General features: G+C 51.8%; 1 protein-coding gene across 2 annotated transcripts in view; it reads left to right on the top strand.

Moving 5' to 3' along the window:
* Vav2 (vav guanine nucleotide exchange factor 2) overlaps positions 1 to 13,947 on the top strand; it is a 168,711-nt gene that overhangs the window by 35,964 nt on the left and 118,800 nt on the right. For both annotated transcript variants that reach the window (XM_051166421.1, XM_051166422.1), the window contains exon 2: positions 2,174 to 2,290. In XM_051166421.1, the coding sequence (XP_051022378.1) occupies positions 2,174 to 2,290 (117 nt within the window). The remainder of the gene's footprint in view (positions 1 to 2,173; positions 2,291 to 13,947) is intronic.

Below are 13,947 nucleotides of genomic sequence, written 5' to 3'. Positions count from 1 at the left end.
CACGTGTCTAGTGACATAGAGTCTATGGGACAGAAAATATATAGGACATCCCAGTTCTTGGTTACGAGTGGAAACGAAAGAGAAGTGACAGCAATACCCCATGTGGTTCTGGGTTGGACCCTCTGGACCTGCTGCCAAATTTCTCTTCTCCCTCTCCTCCTCCCTAACATCCGTTCCTTTTTGTTTACTACAAAGGCCTTTCTGGTTGTCTTTTATGTAATATAATGTGCAGATTGGGTGGCACCTGTCTTAATTTCTTGACTGTGCTGTGAACATGTACAATGATGTCATTGTTCCAGGAAGTGCATGCTCAGGTGTTTAGGGATACAATTCATCCCAAGTGTTGTGTAGAGGAAATTACTTAGGGTGAGATGGAGACAGACAGACAGACAGAAAAAAAGGAGAGAGAGAGAAAGAGGTAGGGGGAGGGAGGGAGGGAGGGAGGGAGGGAGGGAGGGAGTTGTTTGACATATGATCCAGGCCAACATTATCTATGTATAGTGACACCAGGATGGGCTGTGACCCATGGCAGAGGTAGTGAGGTGGGGGAGGACAGGTGCTCTCAGCACAGTTTGACTTCTGTCCCCCTGAGCTTAGCTGAGGCTTATGCTGTGTGTGATTCTGGCCGGGTATATCTGAATCCAGTCATTCGTCTAAACTGATGAGCCAGGAGTTGGTCCTGTATGGATGGGTATTGACTGGCCTATACTGAGCTGTTAGTGCTGGGCCCGCGCCTCCTGAATGCTGCGCTCAGCTGTGTCTGGGTGCTGCATGAATGGCCTTCACATGCTGCTTGTTCCCTGCCTACTATCAGAGGATAATATTTGCCTAGCAAGTACCCCTGGAGCACGGGCCACTGTTTGTCCTCCTCCTCCACTTCCTCCATCTCCTCCTCTTCCTCCTCTTCCTTCTCTTTCCTATTTTCCAAAACAGAGTTTCCCTGTGTAGCTTTGGCTGTCCTGGAACTTGCTCTGTAGACCCTGCTGTCTTCAGACTCTGCCTCTTGAGTGCTGGGACTAAAAGTGTGTGCAACCACCGGCCAGCTTGTCATCTCTTCTTGCTATGGGCAGATAAGATTCAAGCCAGTGATGTTCCAAAGCCTGGGTTTGGGCCTCCTTCCTATGCCTGCCAGTTTCTTTAAAATTTAAAAATTATTTCCTAATTTTAAAGTGTAATTAATTAATGTGTATAGGTGTGTGCCTTATGTGTATGGTGTGCACGCTGTTCCCACAAAGGCCAGAACTAGGAGTTGGATTCTCCCTGGAACTAGAGTTACAGACTGTGTGAGCTTGATGTGGGTGCTGGGAACTGAACCCAGGTCCTCTTCAAGAGACACACATCATCTTTTTTTTTTTTTTTTTTTTTTTTTTTTGGTTTTTCGAGACAGGGTCTCTCTGTGTAGCCTTGGCTGTCCTAGACTCATTTTGATCCGCCTGCCTCTGCCTCCCAAGTGCTGGGATTAAAGGCGTGCGCCACTACCGCCCGGCTGACGCACATGATCTTAACTGCTGAGCCACAGCTGATTCTCCACAAGTACAAGAAGCTGACTGTCTTGTCACCTCCCGTTCAGAGCTGGCCTGGAGCTTGGTGGTGGAGGTGGTACCAATGACATTGGTTTGGGAGTTGCATCCTTTTGTTCCTACTCTCCTGCTGCGCCCAGCATAGTTCTTTCCCAAGGTTTTGGTGGTCGGCGACACAGTTCGGCTACCAGTTTTGGTTCCTGTGAAGAGATAGGTGTGTGTTGCAAGCATTTGTGAGTACACATATGCATGAGCGTGATGTGCACATGTGTGAGGTGCTCCGTTGCGCTTCCTGACTTGAGGCCAGCTGTCTCTCTGCTGCTGTGACCATCAGCATTGGGACACACAGGATACTCAGGGCAGGGCCAGGCAGACAGGGTGTGCATTAGCTGGCTGTGATTTCATGGCATCTGTCACCCTTGGACCACTATGAGTGGAAGATTCTACCCCCCTGGGGGAAGCTGGAGGCTGCAGTGGTTCTGAGCTCCAGCCCACCTCCACAGCCTGTAATGGAGAATTCTTTTGCTACCAAGCTACCTTGTCCCTCTATGTGCATAGACATACAAGAAGGAGCTTGTGGCCGACATGACTAATTTTTTTTGTGATGTTGTCCTCGTACTGATGCTGCTCTCTCTCTCTCTCCCTCGCTGTAGTTCCTGTGTCTGAAGAATATTCGCACCTTCCTCAAAGTCTGCCATGACAAATTCGGACTAAGGAACAGTGAGCTGTTTGACCCCTTTGACCTCTTTGATGTCCGAGACTTCGGGAAGGTGAGCAGGCTCTTTGTGTGGGCTTGTTTGTTTTTTTGTTTGTTTGTTTGTTTTTCGAGACAGGGTTTCTCTGTGTAGCCTTGGCCATCCTGGACTCACTTTGTAGACCAGGCTGGCCTCAAACTCACAACGATTCGCCTGCCTCTGCCTCCCGAGTGCTGGGATTAAAGGCGTGTGCCACCACGCCCGGCTATCTTTGTGTGGGCTTGATACGTGCTTGCCCCGGGCCATGTGGGTAACATAGGCTGGCCACCTGCCAACCCTGTGCCACAGAGGGGAACATTCTAATGCCAGGTTTGTGTGACAGGGTGGAGCAGGAGGGTGGATCCTCCTTCTCTCAGTCAGGGGAGCCACCCAAGTCTCAATCAAGGTGATAACATGAAAACTGAGTGTGCTAGGCATTGTTGGTGAGAGGGAAGAACGGGTGGCCAGGCAGATGCAAAGGCACTGGAGGCTGTGACTCCTTGGTGGCTTCCTGGTGAGCATGGGTATGGAGTGACAGGGTTAGGTGCCACCGAAAATAGTGATAACTTACTGGTAATTAGTTTTTTTGTTTGTTGTTGTTTTTCTGAATCAGGGTTTCTCTGTCTAACAGTACTGGCTGGCATCGAACTCACCAGACCTCTGCCTGCCTACAAAGTATCATGTAGCTTGGGTTAGCCTTGAGTTCTGGTCCTCCAGGCTCTGCCTCCTGGGTGCTGGGGTTACAGTGGTCATTGCCGCTGGCTTATGTTCTTTGTTCACGTTGGCTAAGTGCCCTACCAACCGAGTCATGCATGCCTTCAGCCCTCTGTTGCTCCCTTAAGGTAGGATTATGATGGTAATGTCATTTGGTTGGGGACTGAGAATTGAAGTGCAGACCTGTAATGTAGCTCATCTCCTAAAGCTTCGGTGCTGCCTGTCCTCCTCCAGCCGGTGAACCAGCTGCTTCTGCCTGACCGCTCTGAGGACCATCCTCAGGGACTGGATGTTTGAGGAACCGGCCCATGAGTCCAGGGTGTGAACAGGAGAGCAAGTGGTGCAGTTGTAAATGTGGAGAGGTCTGCTCCTCAAGGGGCTCCTCTGCGAAGTGGTATTCAAGAGCCAGTTTTTAGTGCTCAGGACTGGGGCTTCTGGGAGCCGGTGGCCTCCTCTGTCCTGGGAGGCTCCTCTTGAGAGTCTGCTTCTATGTGGGTCCACTTTTTTGAGGTTTCTTTTGGTTGTTAGAGCATCGAGAGGCCACTGCAGCTCTTGAGTCACAGGGGGAGACACACCACGACTCCAGCTGTCAGCAGAGCCTAGCACCGTGCACGTGACTTTGTAGGTTTGTCAAGCGTGCAAGATGCCAAGGATGAAGGGGTCATGGAGGCTTACGCTAAGGTTGTAGAAGGCTGCCAAGGCCAGGCATGTGTCTATGTGACACAGGAGGTCCTGGCTGCAGGCAGGTGCAGGGTGTTTGATGCAATGTCATGCACATTCAGAGCTGTGTTTCCCTCTGTTCGGGTGTATTGATCATGCCTTGATGGTATCCTGTTCTATTTATGAATGGCTTCTCGGTCTGGTCAGTCTATTTGGGACTCTCTCCTGGTCTTGTCCTGGGAGTGGCTGAGATGAGTTTGCCACAGCACTCTGGCTAGGAGGAGCCTAGATTCTGGAGAGTTCTGGAAACGTGCGCGCGCGCACACACACACACACACACACACACACACACACACACAACCAGGAATAGCCTATTCAAGAAAAAAAAAAAATGGAAAAACTAACCAAACCCACACTTTGTTCAACAGCACAGCCCTGGAGTGTTTTGTATATAATATCATGTAATTTCATTTTGATTTTAACTTGCTATGGTGGAATGCATGATGTAAGGCACATAATTCTGGATTAAGCTCACATTATTCCCACGGCCAACTGTGTGGTCAAGCTGTTCGTTTATAAAGAAGGGTCCCCCTTGCAGTTGTCAGCAGTTTTGACGAGGCAGCTCTGGCCCTGCAACGAATACACTGTGCCTGCTGCAGGTGGGGGTGGGGGCTTCTCCAGGAGCTTTGACCTTTTCTGCTTGGCATTGACCCATATGCTTATAGGAAATGGGAGAGGCCACTGGGCTTGGACCTTGAGTCATAGGGTGGGGTGCTGGGGCTGGAGATGACCCTGCTGTGTAGACCCTGTAGCCTCGCTGGCTGAAGGGTGGGGTCTAGCCTCGTGTTCCGCCCTTCAGACCCTGGGCAGTCCTGACTGTGGGCTGGGAGGGCCAGGCTCTCCTGTATCTCTGATGTGAGAACAGATACCTAACCCAGTGCCTCTAGACCCTGATGTGAGAGGTAGAGAGACAGTGTGGATGGGAGCGGAAATTGCCCAGCAGGGCCAGCCTGGCCGGTGTAGTGTCTCCTTGTGCTGAGTTGACGCTGCCACCATTGTCTGCCTACTAGTGCTAGTAGGAAGCAACCCAGACTGTCACAGTGAGGTGTCAGCCTCTCCCTCGTTCGTCTTTTAATTATTTTGTTAGCAAAGACACAACCTTTGTACTCTTGGAGGCCAGAGCTTGGTAGCTAAGATCTGGAACTCTGGAACCCACCAGACCGGGTGTGTCTTCGTCCTGTCATCACCAGGCTGCAGTCTTGCGGATTCTTCAAGCCCTATTTGTAGGTTGTGGGGGCCACCGCTCTGAAGGTCTGTCCAGAAGAATCTTGAGGCTCTGGCGTTGCATCTGAGCTGGCCCCATGAAGGTGGACTGTGTGCTCTTCCTGTTCTCATGGGTTGGGTGCCTGGGCTGCCTTGTGCTCTTGGGCACTCGCTCTCTGAGTGTGCTTGTCAGCCATCGTGGCGCAATGCGCAGCATCGGGCTCGCTCCCCAGGGCTGTTCTGAGTTGGAGAGGTTTCTGTGTATTTGCCCTCCTCCTTCCCTCTGCGCCTTTCTTATAGGGGACAACCTGTGGTTAGCACATCCTTGCAAGGTTGGACCTGGAGCTAGAAAAAGTCTAAGTGCTACGGTTGTATATCCGACGACCTGGGAGCAAGTCTGTAAGATGCCCAAGCTAGCTGTGGTCAGAGGTGGGCGTGGCCCGGTTTGTGATTTCTGCTCACAGACTTCAGCGGTCCTCGTGCTGGGCCTGGTGGCTTCATCCCATTCTATCTCCTGCTGGAGCTGAGCCAGGCAGGTGCAGCAGAGCCCAGGGGGGCCCACCATCCCTTGGTTCTGTTCTGTTTTCCTGGCTTAGATTTTAGCACCCAGGAAGGGAGATTCTCTGAGACCCCAGAGCAGCGGTTTGCAGCCTCCCTAACGCCGCCGTCCTTGAACAGCTCCTCCTGTGGTGGGGACCCCCAGCCACAATGTTATTTTTGTTGCTGCTTCATGACTGTAATTCTGCAGTATGAATCGCAATGTAGGTCTTTTTGGAGATGGAAGTTTGCCCAAGGGGTCACGGCTCACAGGTTGGAAACTACTGCCCGAGCGGGCTGTGGAGACCATGACTTTGTGAGGACTACCGGATGTCTCCGGCGTCTGCCTTTTCTCCTCCAGGTTCTGTCAGTTCACCTGAGTGAAACCTGACTCTTACATAGTCTTGATCCCATGAGCCTTTGGGAGGGACGAGTGTGGCTGGCTTTTGAGGCCTTGCTTGAAGGACTCAGCAAAGAAATGAATTCAGAGGTTCTTGTCGTTTTTTAGTGTAAGTGTTTTCTTCCTGCTCTCTGTCCTTCATCAAGCCGGTTCCAGCAAGAACTGAGGGATCCAGAAGTTAGTTCCGGAAGTGTCTCTTTGGCTGCCTTCCCTGGTGTTTTTCCGTAGAGCTACATTAAGGATAATAGGTTTTAGTTCAGATAAGTTCTGTCCAGGAGATTGCCAAGGGTGGCGGTGCTGCACAGAGGCCTCGCAGCAAGGTGCCTGCCCAATGAGGGATGCAATCTGCCTGCCTTATCCCTGTCACTGTCTGCCCAGTTGCTGAGGCCCAGGGTGGGAGGGGCTGTGGACACTCCACAGATGGCCACCCCGTGCCTGGGAGTCTGGAACCTAAAACTCCTTTGGAAGTTTGATAGGGACCGTGGAGAGGATTGTGTTTGCTTCCTTCTGAGATTTCAGCTCCTAGATATTACAGGTCATGCAGATAGTAGTCCGCGCTTCCCTGTGACGTGGGCACTGTGTGTGTGTCAGCCCTTCTCTGTGCTGTTAGGTCTCTTCATTCTCTCACGTTGTCCAACAGGAAGTCGAGGCTCACAGAGAGTGGCCAGCTTCCTGCTCAGGGTCAATGGCTGGATTTTGGTTTTGTTTTTGATTCCCACCTCTTTCAGCCTGGCTCTGGGAGGCCCAGCTCCGTAGCCTTCTGAGCTATGATGTTCCCCTAAGCATTGCTTTTACATCTTTCCAATGGCTGCTGTGCCATCGTTTCAGGTGGAGGAGGCCCATACATAGCCAGGCCTGCGTTGTGGAGAGCCCTGGGCGGTGCTGGAGCAGAGAACAGGAAGGGCAGAGACCTGCTGACAGTTTTTGTCTGTGATGCTGGCCACTGCTGCTGAGCATATTAACCTGCCTTTAGGTTGAGGTGAATGAAGGCTGTACAGTCTCAAAAGGAAAGTGTATCCTTTGAATGGTCATAAAACTAGGGAAGGAGGGAGGAAGGCTGGAGGGAGAGACACAGAAGGGGAAGATGGCTAACTGAGTGCCCATTTTACATATCCAAGCAGATCCTGGGGCCGCCAGTCTCTCCCTATCACAAATACTTGTTTACAAAGTCGTCATGGCTGGCATGCCCAGGCGCCACTCTGTACCTCCCCACCCCTGAGCTTCCCGTCCCCTCCCCCAGCTTCTCTTTCCTCTATAATGCAGCAGCCATTTTGGCTATGTGTCCTCTTGATCTCTTGGTTCCCAAGCACTCTCTTTGCTCCCTCTCTCTTCTCCTCCTCCCACCCCTCATGGCCCGGTTTAGTCTGGACCTCGCCCAGATGTGCTCTCCCTCATGTCTACAGTAGCCCTTCTCCTTGGCCATACCTGGGAACAGTTGTAGTTTTCACTCATCTGGTGTTCAAACTCAGGAAGTGGCACATAGGAGTTCCTTGGCCTCTCAGAACCAAGCTGCTGATCTGACTCCCCGAAGGCATGTGTGGATTATTTGTCCACACGCCCCAGCCCGAGGGAAAAATTGAATCAGGGTTCACCTGAAAGAGGGGGTGGGGATTGAAAGTAGGATACAGAGACGTGAGAAATAACGGATCAAGTCAGGAAATTTCTGATTAAGATTCACTTTATTGCCGACTAGCAAGAACATATATAGAGCAAGGTCAATAGGATCTATTCTAATCTTATTCACCGTAGCCCCCAGGCAAGAATGCAATGGCCTAAATCGCTCCCTGTAGATCTTCCTAGTTCTCTGAGTAGTTCCTTGTAAGAACTTCCTAGATCCTCTGGGTGGTTCCAAAGTGAGACTTCTCTACTTCTTTCAAAGGTAAATAGTCCAAGGATAGCCTAGAACACAAGACCTCGTGGTGAGGTAAAGGTCAGCAACTCGAAAGTCACATCATACAGCCTAAGCACAGGATTTCTGACATGGCAGAATTTGGCATAGGTTCCTACATTGCTGGTCTCTGTCACCCACAAAATTTGACTCCAAATTCTGCAGTCTGACTCGTCAGCTGCCTCTCTCCTCCAGCTGCTCTTTCCTCCTCATCTACTCTGTAAGTGTCTCTGGCTCCTGCAGCCTGCTACACCACCTGGGCTCGTATTGGGCATCTCTCTGGCTTGTTATGTCTGTGTGGGCATCTCTCTACTAAAGACACTTTACCTCGCCCCGTCCCCAAGTCCTCTTCCAGTCTACCTCTTTTTTTTTTTTTTTGGTTTTTCGAGACAGGGTTTCTCTGTGTAGCCTTGGCCATCCTGGACTCACTTTGTAGACCAGGCTGGCCTCGAACTCACAGTGATCCGCCTGCCTCTGTCTCCCGAGTGCTGGGATTAAAGACGTGCGCCACCACGCCCGGCTCCAGTCTACCTCTTTAGCTGCTCTCTTTTCTCCTCCTCTACCAGGTAAGTGTCACCCCAGAGCTGCCAACTCTGTCTGCTGTTACAACAAAAGCCAGATCAATGTGTTCAGGACGCTCCTTTCCCCCTACCGGGCCCCTGTCACCTGTTGAAGGACACCTCTCCTCTGTGTCTCAGTCTACTTGCGGGTGCCTGTCATCGTGACACTTACCCTTTCTGCTCCCTTCCTGGAACTTTCTCACCTCCCACTAGGAGTTGTAGCCTCACAGCTTCCTAAGCCCTTCTCAGCAAGGGAATCCCTTTGTGATCCTGACGCTTCTGTCTCCTGGTTTCCTTCTGGAGGGCCGCAGCTTCCTCACATCCTCCTGGGCCTGCGACCCTTTCCTTGCCTTTTCCCCAGCAGAGCTACCTGTTCTTCGCTCCTTTCCAGAAGCTGCAGCTTCCTTAAGCCCTTCTGGGAGTCTCCACTATTGGAGGCACTTCTTGGGGGGGCAGTTTCTATACTTTGCCCCGTTCCCTTGTCTCCCATTGCCTGGGCTATTCTCCTGGCCCAGTTCTGTCTGGATCCTTCAAGATGTCTCTGGCTATGCTCTCCCTCATGTCTATAATAAACCTTCTCCTCAACCATACATAGGAGTGTCATGTCCTCATGTTTAGTCTCCTAAGCAGTGTAGGACGCCATAGTAGCTAGGCTCACTGTGTGTGGCTGGTTGTCCAACGTGGGCTTGCCCGTCTGGGCTTTCACCTGCTTCTGCTTGGTCACCTCTGCAGCCAGCTGACCTGTGCTGACAGGGATCCCTGAGTCCGTACCCATCACTGGAAGGTCGTCCCCTCCTATCCCAGGGTTTCTCTGTGTAGCCCTGGCTGTCCTGGAATGAGCTCTGTTGACCAAGCTGGCCTCAAACTCAAGAGATCTGCCTGCCGCTGCCTCCAGAGTGCTGGGATTAAAGGTGTGCACCACCACTGCCGCCCCCCACCCCCTAAGGTCTTACAAGCCTTCTGTGGGCCTGCTGCTTTTTCTTCTTAGCTCTATACTGTCCTCTTTGCCTCCCCTCAGACCCTGGCTGTGCTAAGTGAAGCTCGCCCTGATGGTGCAGTTGACAGCCTGGCCTCTGTGACTGCTTTCTCTCCTCCTGGCAGTGTCCACAGTCCAGTGTCCACTTCCGCTGTCTGTGTCGATGGGAGGTGAGCTCCTGAGATCCTGTCAAGAAATCGCCCACCAGAGCCTCAGTGCATCTGTGTGAATGTGGCCACGGTAGAGGCCTGAGCTTTGCAAGAGGCATGAAACCCTGACTCTTCTAGGTTTGGCTCACTAGGGACTGGAGGCCGATTGTTCCTGGGTGGAGCTGCAGTTTCCTGAGTGGTGCTCCTAGGCTATTCATGCATGGCCCAGCTGGGCTCTCACCTGGGAACCTGCAGCCCCACTAGGTGGTACTGCTGACACCAGCCTGTCTCAGACAGTGAGCAAACCATGGGGGTATGCTCCTAATCAATACATCCCTTGAGTCATTAGAAATGTCACTGCCCTCCATACTTCTGTAGCAGTTGACCTGACCCTTAGCAAGACCTGGGCACAGACTGACAGGCCACCAGATGATTTTGGCATTGCTTACCCAGATGCCTCTGAGGCCCTGACTGCTCTTACTTCCACGCACTCGCTGCCCCTCTCCCTTCTGATCCCAGCAGGAATCACTAGTGTGTGTAGTTCCTTCCACAGAGCCCTACAGTACAGCAAGCCCTGTACCTGACAGCCGACTGGAGCTGAACAGGAGGAGGCCAGCTTGGCTCTCCAGATGTTTGCTTCCTCCCTTGTGATTGCTGTGGTCACTTGCATTGGTCTATCCCCTCCTACAGACATCTCCCACCATTGTCCTCAGAATTTGATCGGTGACGGGAGTGGGCTGAGGGGCGGGTTTGCTGGTATTTCCTGCAGCCAGGTAAAGTGGGTCAATAAAGAGTTTTTGAGCAGAAGGGTCCTGAGGCAGACCACAGATGTCAGTGGGCTTGACACAGGCTGCCTTCCATGTTTCTGCTATAGTGTCCCCATCTGTGAAATGGGTCCTAAGAACTGCTGATTAGACATCTGTGTGCCTTCCTGTGGTGTGTCTTTTAAGTGGCAGCTCTTAGGAGTCACCCTGCGATTGTACCAATGTTGACTGGGTAGGGCTGTACCCCATGGTATGTTCCAACTGCCTGGAGTGCTGGCCTTACTAAGGCTCTGATGCCATGCCACACACCTGTCATTTTGCCCTAGTTGCTGTCAGGTGTGTGGAGAGCTAGTCTCTGTAACTTTGGCATCTGTGTGTGTGTGGATGGGTCTCCAGCCCTGGCTGGTCAGAGACCCCTGATCTCCACATCTAAGCTTCAAGCCTTCTTGCGTCTCCTCATTTCCCCCTAATATTTGTTCAGGACATTTGCTGAGTAGGCTCTGTGCTCTTCTGAGGTTCTCCACTGATGGCTGATGGCTCTCACCAGCCCCTGCTGTGCCAAGTTCATTTGCACGCCTTGGCTTAATGCTGTCTGGGAGGTACTTTGGTCTTTTTTGCAGCATCCATTTCGTACTAATTACTTATTAAAATGCAGCCGCCATGGATCGGAGCAGCCTCAGGGCTCCAGGCCGAGTCCTGGCAGGGGCTGCTGGCAAGGGCTTTCCAGTTTTTGCTTGGATGAATTTCCACCACACCTCTGCTCTCGGCCGTCACCTCAGGAGGTTGTTAGCCCACCCGTTCAAGGGAACTTGATGATCAGGCATGCTGAGTGTGTGTAGATAGAAACATGTGTGCATGCCCAACACACACACACACACACACACACACACACACACACAGAGAACACAGAGTCGGCCTCTGGCTTTTACCTGTCAGTGGGAGCTTTGTATCTCTAATGGTCCTGGCGACGGATTCCTGGGTCTTCTTGTACATGCTGGGCAGGCACTCTGCTCCTGACCACACCCAGCTCTGAGGCTTCCACTTTGCTTCCTGGGAAAGGAGGGAAGGGGGAGGATACTTCTGTGTCAGTAGCTGAGGCTCTGCTACAACACTAGCCTTCTGAGGGAAGAGCTAGCTGTGTGTGTGCATCCTCTGGGCTTCCTGGGAAATGAGCAGGGTTTGTCTGGAGGCTGTGGTGACGATTGGATGCTGGTACCCACATGGGGGTTATGACTCTTGGCGTCTGATGAGTGCCGAGGGCAGTGAGCCAGAGGCATGGAAGCAGAGGGAAGGGTTTGGGAGCTTGTGAGGTCTGAGTTTAGATGGTAAGGCAAGTGTGCTGTGGGCCAAATCGGTATGCTGGAGTGCAGGTATGTAGCACAGAATGGCTGCTATGGACCCAGGCCTCATGGATGACCCAGCACCACTTACTGAAAGACTCCTTCCTCCACAGAGCACCTGCTGAACTGTGGGAACTTGGGTGGCCTACTACCTTCTCCTAGGCTTTTTGCTGCTCTTATCTGTCAAGGGAACAGCCTAACTGATAACACTGATTAATCCTGATTGATTGCTGTAGCTTACTGGGGCACTCAGTCGTGATTTCTGAGGCTCAGCTATTGATGAGTGATGTCTGCCCCAGCTCAAGGTGAGACGTGGGGCCTTGTGGACAAGCTGCTCTCATACTGGTGTTCATTTATAGGGCGAGTCCTCAGGCAAGCTCTCAGCCCCTTTGGTAAGATCAGGCTCATGCTGGAGAGATGGCTCAGCGGTTAAGAGCACTGGCTGCTCTTTCCGAGTTCCTGGGTTCAATTCTCAGCAACCACATGACAGCTCACAACTGTCTGTAACTCCAGTTCCAGACGATCTGGCATCCCCACGAGACCTACATGCAGGCAAAACACCAATTCACATGAAATAAAGTTACATAAATTTTTAAAAGGGGGAGGGGCAGCATCATGTTCAAGGGGAGGAGGTCTCCTTCCGTCACAGTCATAGGGAAGGGGAATGGGGTGAAAGCGGGAGGGAAGGAGGGAGGAATGGGAGGATGCATGGGATGAGATAGCAAAGGAGATGTAATATGAATTATTTTATTTTTCAATAAAAATGTGTAAAAGGAAAAAAAAGGGGGGCATGCCTTTTATTCTAGCTCTCAGGAGGCAGAGGTAGGCAGGTGTGAGTTCGTAGCCAGCTTGGTCTACAGAACTATACAAAGAAAGCCTGTCTCAAAAACAAAACAAAACAAAACAAAACAAAACAAAACAAAAAAGCAGGTTCATATGCTGGATGAGTCTTCAGCCTCTCTGCTGTCTATAGTGTTAAGCTGAGACAATCCAGATTTTGGGAACTGGCATGGTTTTAGTTCAGGATTAGTAGCTGGGTTTCCTGGTTGGGGGACGGGGTGGGAGTTGCATAGAGGATGGGTGTTTGTTGTTGTGTCCTTTGCTCAACTCAGCCTGTGCCAGGCCATGCACCCTCAACTGTTGGAAAAGCAGGGTCCAGGACCACTGTGTGGTAGTGGGCCATGGTGGGGTATCCGTGCCACAGGCAGCCGAGGTGTTTATAGAGGGCTTCCTAGTAGGATTTCTGGGTTTGATGGGTGAGGTAGAGTGCTCCGTAGCTGTGTATACAATGGACAGGGGTGGGTGTGTGTGTGATGGGGGTGGGGCTCATATAGTCCCAGCAGGTGGTCAGCTTAGGGTAGGACAGGGTGGGGGGTTGGGACAAGACAGGGTGGGCGGTACTGGACTGTGACTCAGACTTGGGCTGTGTCCTGAGGTTCTTAGGAGGGCAACCCTGTTCTGCAAAGCTACAGGCCCAGGGCATCAAGATCAGTAAGAACACATCAGAAAGTATGAGTGAGGCCCAGCACAGTGCCAGGCTTCTGGGAGACAGCTCTACCTGTGGACTCTCCTTGCCCACTTAGGAACTGGCTCTGAGGAAACGTATCCACACCCTAGGAGGCACCAGGGACAGACGCTCGAGATGTGCTGTGGCCATTGTGTGTCACTGCGTGTGTGCTCATTACTGCTTTCTTTGTACCTCAGTTTCTCATGCAGTCTGCAGGGCCACCCTGCCAGTCTTGCGAGCATCTATTAAACCCCATGTCCCTGTCATTTCTTGCTTTGGTGACTTTCTACCCAACTAGTCCCCACTTGGGGATGAGGAGCCTGGCTTTTCTTCACTCATCCTGTGGCAACTGGTGCAAGCCCTTTTCTTTTTGGTTTTTGTCCACAGTTAATTAAGCTTTAATTGGCTAATTGTTTTTCCCCAGTGCCCCCAGCATTAATTGTGTCTGGTGAGGCCTGACAGTTTGATGTTTGCGGCAGAAAAAGCTGAATGAGACAAGGAAGGGGGAGCTGAAGAAGTAGCAAAGTGTAAGTGGCTCCTTGTAATGGTGTCATTTCTGGTCACCTTGGGAGACCTCTCTCACGGTGCATTGCTAAGGTCCTTAGGTGTCTGCCACCAGCTGTGACCAGCCCATGGCAGCCTCAGCTGTGAGGTCCGGCCTTCTAGGTGGGGAGGCGGCTCCTCTGGATTCACCAGGTGTGTGCTGTGCACTTGGAGCAGAGACTCCTGCGGTGCTGTGGAAAACTGTCTTATCTCTGGATGTGGGGCGCTGCGCCTGATTGCCCGCAGTTGGGGTGATGTGGGGGTTCCATACCCAATCCTCTGCAGTTGGGGTGATGTGGGGTTTTCGTATCCGATCCTCTGCAGTTGGGATGATGTGATATGGGAAATCCATTCCCTGGTGATGAGAAGGATGAGAACCCTGGGCCCCTCTG

The sequence above is a fragment of the Acomys russatus genome, chromosome 24, assembly GCF_903995435.1.
Source record: "Acomys russatus chromosome 24, mAcoRus1.1, whole genome shotgun sequence".
Taxonomy (NCBI): domain Eukaryota; kingdom Metazoa; phylum Chordata; class Mammalia; order Rodentia; family Muridae; genus Acomys; species Acomys russatus.
Note: the sequence above shows the minus strand (reverse complement) of the source record. Positions and strands in the feature narration are given on the sequence as shown.